This window comes from Phodopus roborovskii, unplaced genomic scaffold (assembly GCF_943737965.1).
Source record: "Phodopus roborovskii unplaced genomic scaffold, PHOROB, whole genome shotgun sequence".
NCBI lineage: Eukaryota > Metazoa > Chordata > Mammalia > Rodentia > Cricetidae > Phodopus > Phodopus roborovskii.
Window position 1 is genome coordinate 27,301,333 of NW_026126447.1, and position 12,151 is coordinate 27,313,483.

The window sequence follows — 12,151 nt, forward strand, 5'->3', positions numbered from 1 at the left end:
TTTTTTCCTTCCCATTATAATTTATTCTATTATTTTTCCTTTGGAAAACAGAAGCATAATAACCACCTTTTAAAGAAAGCTGACTTGAGAATTAAATGCCAATGTATATAATGTCTGGACCATTCTAGGGGTTAAAAACACTAATTTCACTTTAAAGTCTGATATATTTTGCTTGCATTACTGCCTAGTAAAAGTCAATAAATTCCAACTTCTCTTGAAGTAATGAAGATAATCAACAGGTTACAATCGTATCAAAACTGAAATGAAAAAATGACAAAGGGCATTTAGGTGAAGGGTAAAAGAAGTTATCTAACTTGTAAAGAAGAATGACCAGATAATGAGATATCAAAACTAGAATGAAAAATGAAATAACTTCATATAGTGAAAGAAAATTAGTGATCCTAACCCATAATCATTTAAGGCCTCAGTTGTCTGAATTGATATATAATAACAGCTTACCAATTTGCTTTTTTTCATCTAAAAATGAACCATGAAAGATATTTGCTATTTACAAATGGCTCAAGAAATTGTATATTTTTTCAATTTATAACTTATAACAAACTTAATTGAATTATTTTTCAAGTAAATCCTAAAAGACCTTGAAATGTGCTATTGAAAGAATACAACAGTGAAAATAAGTAGCGAAATTAATGTACAAAAGGTAATAGTCAACTGAATAAAATGTCATATACAAATAGAAGCAGATTATATAAATAAAAGCTTCTGTGTTCTCCTGAGTAATTAAGGTGAGGAAGGAATTGCCACTGTAATTGTGCTGCCATTGATTATGGTTTTAATGTTTCTATACCCTTGAAAATCTACCCAATTACACAGGAAAACCTCACAACCATCAGTGCAAAAACTTTATTTATAATTTGTTTCTACTCAACACAACTTTACAAGATCTGAACTTAATCCACAGTTATTTTCTTTCTTTTCTTTTTTTAAACATCTGCAATCAGTCATGTAAAATGTGGAAAAAAAAAAAAAATCCCCATTAATCAATTTAAAATCTTGGTTTCCCGGTTTCCCTTTCCCATCGTTACAGCAAATTTAAGATAAGTCTACAGCATTCACTTACTTTAGCTGGTTCTGATACAGAGGCATACTTTTTTATTTGAGAGTCAACACCTAAGGACTTGGCTAATTGTATAGCATTTGAATCATCACTGATAAGTGTCCCAAGAGCCACAAGCAGTCTAAAAGTGGCTTCTAGGTCTTGTACAACTTCCAAGATTGTGCTAATTACTGACAAGCATTGAGCTTTCCCTTCAATGTTATGGTCTTTATGGAAACAAACAGAATAGTTCAAGGTCAATGTAGCCAGAGCAATATGAATGTTCTTATTGCTCCCTGATTTCAGTTCTATCGCCTGTGACATCAGTGACTCCCTCTGGGACATCATGAGCTTTTGTCCTGCCTGACTAACAAAGCAATTGCAAAAAGTCCTAAGAGCAAGAAGCTGGTTTGCTGGTTTTCCTTTAGGGTTCAGAAGGTTGATAAGATGGCTGCTGAACTGATCTCCTTCTTTTTCATTGCAGAAATTCTCATTCACACTGGGATGTTTAATTGATAGCCGAAGAATGTCAAGTGCAGGAAAGACAATGTCTATTAAAAAGAAATACTCATTAATACATATGAAAAAAAATCTAGAAAAATTCCTTATGGTTATTATTTAAATTTACTTTATTTTCCCCACTACAAACTAACCATTTTTAGGAAATGTGTGAAAAATGATTTTTTATTTACATAGATGAGAATTATTGCTATATGCTTCAAAACTGAGTAACTCTTATATTGTCTAAAAAACTGACACAGCTAAATATTCAATGAGATGAATGAATGCAGAAGGGAACCTAGCTTTAAATACTTGGTAACTAGGCTAAAGAGCCATAGGGCAATTATTTAGAGAATTTTGGTAGAAGCATTGTAACCAAGGGCTGTATAGATGCCAAGTAAACATTTACTGAACAATATTACTGTGAACTTAAGGAAACCTGACATATGCTCCATAATATGAGAACAACCATGTGTAAAAGATCTTCACTGGGTCTGAAGAGATGACTCAGCGGTTAAGGGCACTTGCTGCTCTTCCAGAGGTCCTGAATTCAATTCCCAACAACCACATGGTGGCTCACAACCATACCTAATGAGATCTGGTGCCCTCTTCCAGTCTACAGAACACTGTCTACATAATAAATAAATCTTTAAAAAGAAAACTTAGCACACAGCAGAACAAAACAACCCTAATAAACTAAAGTCTAATACGGCACTCAAAGTAAATATAGGGGTAGAACACAATAAGCAGTCAAATCAATCAGTTACATCTTTAACATGGTTTTCCCCCAAATTATTGTCATAAAAAAATAAATCTCTGGTCTAAGAGATGGCTCAGTGGTTGAAGAGGACCCAGCTTCAACTTTCAACCTACATGGAAACTCCTGACACCCTAACTCTTGTGTCTAGAGATCGATTGGCCTCTTCTGACCTCCACACTCACCAGGCACAAATGTGGTGCACATACATGCGTGCAGGCACACATAAAATTAAATAATTTCCATGGTTTATTTAAAAAAAATAATGAGATGATAACTTTTTGGTTTTCAAAAAATATGATAATGACATAAAAGGGAGAATAGTAGTAGATACTTTTAACCTGGAATTAACAGGTTAACTGAATAGGATAACAGACACTATGACACAGCTTACAAATTATTGTTTGTATACAAGAATTCCAAATACTAAAATCTAAAGTTTCAAACATTTTAGCACTAAGTACCTAAAAGAATTTCTGATTTTGGATTTTCAGATAATGAATGTTCAATTAGTAAAGTCAATGAAAATATTTCAAACTCTGGGAGACTTCAAATTCTAAAACATTCCTGGTTCTTAAGTTTCAGTTAAGGAATACCAAATATACCAAATATTCTCATAGTCTCTAACTAAAGCAAGATCATTTAGGAAATACCAAGGTTAATTTTTAGTTCATCTAGAAATATCAGTAATATTGGCAGAAAGAAAAGCTTCCTAGTTAAAATTTGAAGAGTACTTATTTACCTTCAGGCCACTTGATAGCTTTCCACAAAATCTGAAGTTGCTGGGCTGTTGGCTTTTCTGAAGAGTTATTACAAATTAGAGACAGTATCTTTTCAAGAAGTACCAAGTCATCCTCAGTTAGCTTCTTGTCTTCAGGTGCAGTTCCATTAAGTTCCTTCAGTTTTCCTAGAAGCCAAAACCAGTTTTTGAAAATTCTGTACTGGAACTTAGCCAAATAATATATAAAAGACATTTTCAGGAAGACTCTCCTGTACAACAACACTCTTCTCAGCCCATAAAATGAGTTTTGTGAGCATTTGTGAGTAGGTGAAGGAAAGGCAATCACACTAGTTTTGAGGTTTTCTGAGACTCTCTTCAACAATAAGTTATATATATTCAAGTATAAGTCATCTCCCATTTCCCCCAAGTTCATAACTTACAACATTTATATATTATTTTTGTGTGTTGCATGATATGTATGAGTGCAGACATACGTGTGCCATGATTTGCATGAGGCAGCCAGCAGACAACCTAAGGCACCAATTCTCTCCTTTCACCACACAGATTCCAGGGACCAAACTTGCACTTTTATCTGCCCATTGAGCCATCTCAGAAGTTTTAAATTGACAAATCCTTAGTTTTTTTCTTTTAGTTAAAAAAAAAATTTTTTTTTTTGTTGTTTTTATTCTGTGTAATTGGTATTTTGCCTGCATGTATGCCTGTGAGGGTGTCATATCCTCTGGAACTGGAGTTATAGACCAATGTGAGGTGCTATGTGGGTGCTGGGAACTGAACCTGGGTCCTCTGGAAGAGCAGTCACTGGTCTTAACAGCTGAGCCATCTCTCCAGCCCCCAAATTTACAAATCTTTAACAATGACAAATGGACTTTGAACCTATCTCACTTGTATTTGGTGCTATAGTTTTTAACACTGGCAAATTATTGAAAACAAAACTTAAGTATGTAGAAAATATGAAATCTCTTAGATTTGTATAATTAACAAATGTTTAAGTGTTTTTAGTTCAAAATATTACCTATAAATGCTATTTATAACAATAGTAAACAGAAAAATAACAAAAACAAAATCTCTGCCTTATGTCTACGTTCAAGTGTTATCTTAATTCTCACCATCAGGTTTGTAGCAAAGGGATAATGTAATTTAGATTCCAAAATTTTCCCCTTTCAAGTTAAGAAAAGCAATCATAGTATGTTTTTTTTTTTCTCTCACCGCCCCATTCCCCTTTCCCAGACAGTCTCAATATACAATTCAGGCTAGCCTCAAAATTTTACTCCTCCTTCTTCATCCTCCTATATTACAAATACCTATAATATCTAAATAGATAAATATTTATTCAACATTTTAAAAACTTTAGGACTTCCATAAAGAAGACGCAGGTTTCATGATGAAATAGTGGACAATAAACTCTTGACTTTGGAAAGGTTTGGAAGTCAGAGGATATGCAGTCCATTCTCTTTCCTCTATATGGGTCCCAAGAATTGGACTCTGGTTCTCAGGAGTGATAACAAGCACCTTGCACTGGCTCTGTCTTAAGAACACTTTTTTTTCATTGAAAATAGTTTTTTGGTTTTTTTTTCAATATATTCTGATTATAGCTTCCCCACTCCCAACTCTTCCCAGATCCTTCATACTTCTCCATCCACCCAAACCCACACCATTTTTCTCTCACTAGGATACAAACAGGCATCTAAAATAAAAATAATAAATAAAAATCATAATACAAAACAAGCAAAAAGAGAAAGGGCCAAAGAAAAATCTCGGGAAACATATTCAGGAACATATTCACAAACACAAACACATAAAAACACAAACCTGGAAACCATAATGCATATGCAAAAAACTTGTAAGAAAAAAAAAAGCCTGAAAAAATATTACGAAACAAAAAACTCCAAAAATACCACTGAGTTTGTGTGTGTGTGTGTGTGCGTGTAGGATACTTATTTATTTTTAAATAAGTGGGGTGTGGTAGTACAATGCCTGTAACTATAACACTCAGAAGGCTGAGGCAGAAAGACCAGGAGTTGGGGACAAGCCTGGGTAACATAGTAAAAGCCTGCTTTTATATAATAGAAAAAAAAAATATTATCTTTATTTTTCAAATGCTTTACTCATTTTCACCCCCACCCTAAAAAAAACCAAGAGCTTGAGTGTAGTACTTACATTTTCCCCAAATCGGTGTTTTCTATTAAAGTCATGATAAACCATTTCTCTTATATTTTATAAAACTTCTTACAACCCATTAAGGCTGAATTACCAGACTGTTGACAACAGAGCTAGATAACAACTATCTCACTAGAAGTCTCTATTCATTTAGGTAAGCCAAGTGCTGGCACATGTCAGGTGGAGGAAGATTAAGTCTGCAGAGCACCTCTAATTGTCATTGGGTATGCAAGAAAAAAACATTAATATAGACTTACCTAATATTTGTATAGGGTTTGCTTGGTCAAAGGTAAGAGCTTCCTTTTTGGGGAAATAAATATTCACTGTTTTAGATGCAGCCGATCGGTAGGCACTACTTCCTATTTACAGAGGAGATCATGAAATCGTAAGACATATTCAAAAATGAGATGTTTTTCTAATCATATGTCTATGCTCTCACAATTACTAAGTTATGTAGCTACTCAAGGTATGCAATAAAAATAATAAGCCATTTCCAAACCATTCACAAACTTTTGGATACCACTTAAATTTATCAATGTAATAATTTCTGGTTTCAGAAATGGAAGTAAAGATCTAGAAAGGGGACTCCCTATCTCATATTTACTAATTTTGTTCAACTTAAAATATTTTTAAAAGGTTGAAGAACAAAATGAATATGAAACCTCATTCCCATCTTAATTAATACTCTGCTAACTCTTTTCTCATGTCCTTCAATGCTTATTCCAAATGATAAAGTAGTCCGTGTCATTATTATTATTTTTTTTATTTTTTTTATTTGTTTAAAGATTTATTTATCTTCATTGTGTGTGTGTGTGTCGCATGCATGTATATAAATATACCGTGCCTGGGACCTGCAGAGTCAGAAGAGGCCATCAGATCCCCTAGAACTGGAGTTACAGACAGCTGTAAGCTGTGATGTGGGCGCTGAGAACTGAACCCAGGTCCTCTAGATGAGCAGTGAGTGCTCTTAACCCCTGAGCCATCTCTCTAGCCCCCGTGTCATTATTTTATATGACATCTTTATATATTATACATGTTAACTGATGACTAATAAAAATGGTTCAACACAGCCAGATGTGGTGGTGCACATCTTTAATCCCAGCATTCAGGAGGCAGAGGCAGGCAGAATTCTTTTATTCTAGGATGGCCTTGTCTGCACAACAAGTTTCAGAATAGCCATGGTTCATAGAGATCCTGGAACAACCAAACTAGCACAAATTGAAATTTCAGTAATATTCAGTGGAATAAAATGACTTCATATTAAAACTTCTTCAATTAAAACTGTCTTCTGTTGTGACATATGCTTGTGGATGGATACCTTTAATCCTAGCACTTGGGAGGCACAGGACTAAACACTGAGACCATGTCTCATATTAACAAAAATAAAACCAAAATTTTTGCAGTACTAGGGAATCAAAGGCAAGGCAGCATGTATTCTAGGCAAGAACGACAACTAGGCTAAGGCCTAAGAAATTTCAATGAAATTTTTAAAATCTAAAAGAAAAAGAAATTTAAAATAGCTACCTGTAAATGGATCGACTCCAGCCATGGAGGTGCCCATACCTGCAGAACCCGGCATGTAACGACCAGCACCTATAATGCAGTAATACTCCTAGTGAGCAAAGTACAGATCATGAAGCCTAAGTCACTGTTTCCTTATAGTAATGATTCAGGTTGTACCTTTGACAGTGTTACTAAAGACAGAAAGAATAAGATTAAATGTAGAACTTCGAGATGACAGAGTAAGTGGATTTGTTGATTTTAATTGAATGTCAACCAGCATCCTAAGCACATGAGCAGACTCTGTACAGTATTAAATGTCATTATAACGCCCAATATTTTTATATGGTAATATTTTTTTATTTAAATGTGAAACAAGCTTGCTTTACATGTCAATCTCAGGCCCCCACTCTTCCCTCCTCCCTTGTCCCATCCCCTTTCTTCTCCACAGGGAGGTTGAGGCCTTCCATGGGGGAATCTTCAAAGTCTGTCATATCATTAAGAGCAGGGCCTAGGCCCTCCCCCATGTGTCTAGGCTGAGGGAGTATCCCTCTATGTGGAATGGGCTACCAAAGTCCATTCATATACTAGGGATAAATACTGATCCATTACCAGAGGTCCCATAGACTGCCCAGGCCTCCTAATTAACACCATATTCAGGGGGTCTGGGTCAGTCTATTTTGGTTTCCCGGCTGTCAGATTGGAGTCCATGAGCTCCCTCTTGTTCAGGTCAGCTGTTTCTGTGGGTTTCTCCAGCCTGATCTTGACCCCTTTGCTCATCACTCCTCCCTTTCTGCAACTGGATTCCAGGAGTTTGAATACCCAATATTTTAAAAGAAGGGGTGTTCACTAGTTTGTGTAGGCAAATCCACAAGAGTTCATAAAGGGGTAATTAAGATTTATCAGAATACACAACAAGGGAGATAGCTGCTATGGTCTTCTGTTCTGCCCTGGGGGTGAATGGATCCAACAGTCTGATCTCTAACCACCACACGAGAAAGCATGACCGTCCCTCCCTTTCCTTTTAAGAGATCATGTGTGCAGACAAGAACCACTGCCCCTATCTGGCCAGACAGCTCGAGGTCATGGGCAGAGTGAGTACCCACTACACTTCTCTCTTTTGTCTAAATAAGAAGGGTCAAAACCTAACACAAAACTATATACAATATGAACAATTATCAAGTATTGTCCAGAAGGAAGAAAGGGTGATAACACCCACAAAAGCAGAACTTCAACTGAAGTCAACCAAGAAACACACACTAAATGTCCAGGCCATAGGGAACTAGCAAATAACAGAGATTATTCCAATAGCTGTCCTATCCTGAAGATTCTAAGTCTTGTATCTAATATAGCTTAGCTAAAAGAAAATACTAACTTCTCATTTTGATGTTAATAATGCTTAAGTTTTCCACAGTAAATAATAAATTTAATAAGCAATAAATTTTCCTAACAGCAATCTCTGAAGTCCCCAGAAGGAAGACAGAGCCTACAACAATGATTGTATCTGGTTCATAATGAAGCCATCAAGCAGATAAATAGCACTCAATGATCAGCTTTGGACTACACACTGCTGAAGACAATTCCAAATTGGCTAGTGGAGATGGCCTACATTTTACAACATTGGAGCCAGAACTTCAGATAAGTCTTACCCACTACTCAGAGGCTAGCTACAAATGTTACAGCTAGTCCTCTTGAGACTTAACCATTGTTTTTAGCTTCTTATAGGATCCCATAAAGCAGCAGGAAGCAATTCTAAGAAAATGATGTCCCCTCTCCCAACAGATTTTGTTATCTCAGGGTTATGGATAATCATCTGCTGTTAGGGGTTGGTTGTAAGTTGTAATAGAATTGGGAGTGGAACAATGATGATTAGACTCAGAAAGCTCATTTGGTATAGAAAAAGGGGGATAGGATTGTTATCTACTGGCAAACTATTCTAGCAACTATTAGTTTTAGACATTTACATTGGTATAGATTCTTGTATATTGATACATATGTAAAATTACTTTTGTATTCTTACCTAAGATAATTTGTATATTTATACAAATTTAAAATTATGTCCCATTGTATATGTTCCTATTTCTGTTTACAATATCCTTCTGTATGCTGCAAATATGTGTTGCTTTTATTGGTTGATGAATACAGCTGATCTGGCCAATGGCCATGTAGAATAGAACCAGATGGAAAATCCAAACAAAATTATGGAGAAAAAGAGGCAGCATTAGGGAGATGCCATGCAGCCGTGAGGTAACGAGCCACAAGCTTCATGGTAAAATATAGAACAGAGATGGGTTAATTTAATTGTGAGAGTTAATCAGTAATATGCCTGAGCCATTGGTCAAATAACTGTAACTAATGTTAAGCCTCTGAGTGTTACTTTCAGGAACTGATGGGCAGGGAGAGTAACTTCCAACTAAGACTGCCCAAGGCCTATATCATCGAAATGAGCTCTATGCCCACCTATTTAATATAATCCAGTCCTACTCTAAATTCATTCTTTTACAAATAGGACAATCTTACAAACAACAATGAAAAAACCTCAGCGCACACCACTCCAACACTAACAGGAAGCCTTTTGTGAGGAATCATGGCATAGGCTCCCCACAATAGTAAGTCAGAATTGTTGGGGGTAGCTCTCCAGATCATTCTTACAAACATAAACATTAAAAGTTTAACTACTGCAAAAATTAATAAGGAAAAGAATTAAGATGAGGGACCAACTCTTTTGGCCTTAGTGCCATGGTAAGGCTGGAAGAACAACAGCAATACTAGCTAACACTGATGGCCTAAATGCACTCCTGATACTCTGCAAAGCACTTTATATGCAATGTCACTTCATTTTCATCTCCATATGGTAGATGCTAGCATTTTGTTTTTGTTTCTTAATACTGGGTCTTTTTACTATGATGGTCAGGTTGTTGTCAACTATCGATGCCTACCTTAATGTCCTGCGTGCTGGGAGATGTATACCATCGTGCATAATTTTGTGATCTATTTTTTATATGTGTGGAGTTCATTGATCCTCACGGTAGCTTCATTCTCTTAGATATTTAGTAGGCTACTTTTTATGTCTACAAGTTTGTTGCATCTTTTGAGTCACTGACAACACGCCCCAGTGAGACATCTCATGGTTATGATGGCCCCAGAAATTCTCTTCATTTCCTTAGTATTTGTTTAAGCTTGGTATATTTATTGAAAAAAAAAAAAAAAAGGCCATGAGACGGATTAAGGAACTCTGTTAAGTAAGTTTCAGGGTATCACTGTTTGTAAAAACTACTGTTAAAGAGAAAGTTGTCATTTATACACTCCTCAGACCCTTATTACCTTTTAAAATCAAATCATGTACTCAAAGAATTCCTTAATAGAAAATATACTGCCAAAGCATAATAGCTTGTGAGCTGGCTGTCAATACACAAGAACAATCACTTCCATCTGGGCGATCACTGTATTCATTAGAGAAAGGAATCTCATTGAGAGAAATTCAGTTCATGATGTTGACCTACAGTTACAGTGAAACAATCTGAAAAAGGGTTGTAGATTTACACTTCCATAGCTCAGAGTGCTGAATATGGAAGACCACTGGATTTCATTAAGAAGCATGAATCTCTTCCAAACTGGGCATGTTGTTTGTCCATGAACTCTATCTCAAAATTCAACAACAGTGTTTAAGAAATAAATTGATGCACTCTAAAACTAATATTTTCTTCAGCAGCATTAACATCCAGCTCTGGCAATGTTTTTTCAGTAGTGCTGCCTCAACTGAAGCTTGCCTATCTCAGGAAGTAAATGATACTTCAAGAAGGCCATTCATTAATAACAGATCAGGAATACTAACTGGATACTCGGCAGAATGCCTCCTTCCAGGCTTAGTCAAAACATGCACGAAGCATCTTGGATTGCACTGCTTCGTGCCGGAGTATATAGCAAGTGACAGCTAGTATTTAATAGGCCAACCTACCAGATGAAGGAACTCTCTGAATCGGGGTGGGGGCAACTTGGCTAGATTGTGAGGCTACTGGCTATAGATAACTGTCTCTGTAACTTTTCTCATGTGCTATTAAAATTAGCTATGGGTATTATTCCTACTGCTTGTGTGTTTATCTCATGAAAATATTCCATCTACTGGGCACATATATAGCTGTGGATGGTCAGGAAGTTGCTTTCTGCTTAAGCTATTTAATTCTCATGAATAGAAATAATACTAGGATATTTTTCATTACTCAGACTTGACATAAGAAAGTAATAGTATTCTCAGTCACAAAGACAACTAATTTTAGACTTTAGAACAAGTTTAAAGCAAATTGGTTGCTCCTGGGGACAAATATACGAGGTCAATTTCCCAGGTGTTTATTGCTCATTCAAGGTCAGAACATGAAGCAACTTTAGTAGATATAACTTTCTCAGCAATGGACTTTCTGCATTGAGGTTTCTGCAAACCTCAAGGTTCAGGCAACTAACTTAAACTATTGTGTAAGTCCTGAATTTCAATGTCACTTTCTGTCTGACCACCCATGTATTGACTTTACCCACTGGCCAGTCAGCTTGACTTCCCTAGCTTGAGAGAAACTGCATGATCAGTTTGGCTGTTTCTTTTTCTTTTTTCTATTATTTGGTTTTTCGACACAGGGTTTATCTGTGTAGCTTTGGAGACTGTTCTGGAACTCATACTGTAGAACAGGTTGGCCTCAAACTCACAGAGATCTGCCTGACTCTGACTCCAGAGGTGTGAGCCACCACCGCCTGGTTTGGCTCTGTTTCTTATTGTTTATTCAAGAAGAGCTGCATGACCTTGAGAATGTAATTCATATTTGTCCAGAGATTCTGGCTGTGATAAGAAAGAGGAGAGATGTAAGGGAATTAGAAGAGAAATGTGAGAGAAAAGTATATATGTGTATATGTTGATAGGAAGATGTAGCTGAATGTGCAGAGAGAAGTATAAGGGATGAGTAGGAGATAGGAGAGTGAGTGTGTGTGTGTTGTGCACACGCTAAGGGAGATGTAGCTGAAAGTACAGGAACAGAAGTGTGGAGAGATATAGCTGAGTGGGTAGAGGGATATAGAAAAATGTAGCTGTATAGAAGAGAGATGTGTATATGTGAAGGAAGAAGTACATGGCTGTGTGGAGAATGTAACCATGTGGAAATTGATGATTATATATAGAGATGTGTGGCTGTGTAGAAGAGATGTACTTGGGAAGAGAAGTGTAACTGTGTGAAAAGAGATGTAACTGTGTGTAGAGATGTATGGCTATGCAGGAAAAAGATGTATGTATGTAAAGAAAGATATGTAACTGTGTACAAAGAGATGTAACTGTGTAGAGAGATTGTCAAGAAAGAAAGATTATACAAGATGAAGTAAAAGAGAAGGTTACCATAAGAAAGTGTGTGGTTATTTCTCCTTCCTTCCTTCCTCCCTCCCCCCCTCCCCTTCTTTCTTT

The 12,151-nt window shown here is 36.3% G+C and overlaps 1 protein-coding gene across 1 annotated transcript in view; it reads right to left on the reverse strand.

Annotated features, from left to right (window-relative positions):
• Positions 1–850: 850 nt before the first annotated feature.
• Positions 851–12,151, reverse strand: part of Plaa (phospholipase A2 activating protein) — a 34,358-nt gene continuing 23,057 nt past the window's right edge. The window contains exons 11-14 of the mRNA XM_051188179.1: positions 6,739–6,807; positions 5,472–5,573; positions 3,058–3,222; positions 851–1,608 (exon numbers count right to left, since the gene is read on the reverse strand). Of these exons, the coding sequence (XP_051044136.1) occupies positions 1,043–1,608; positions 3,058–3,222; positions 5,472–5,573; positions 6,739–6,807 (902 nt within the window). The 3' untranslated portion in view covers positions 851–1,042. The remainder of the gene's footprint in view (positions 1,609–3,057; positions 3,223–5,471; positions 5,574–6,738; positions 6,808–12,151) is intronic.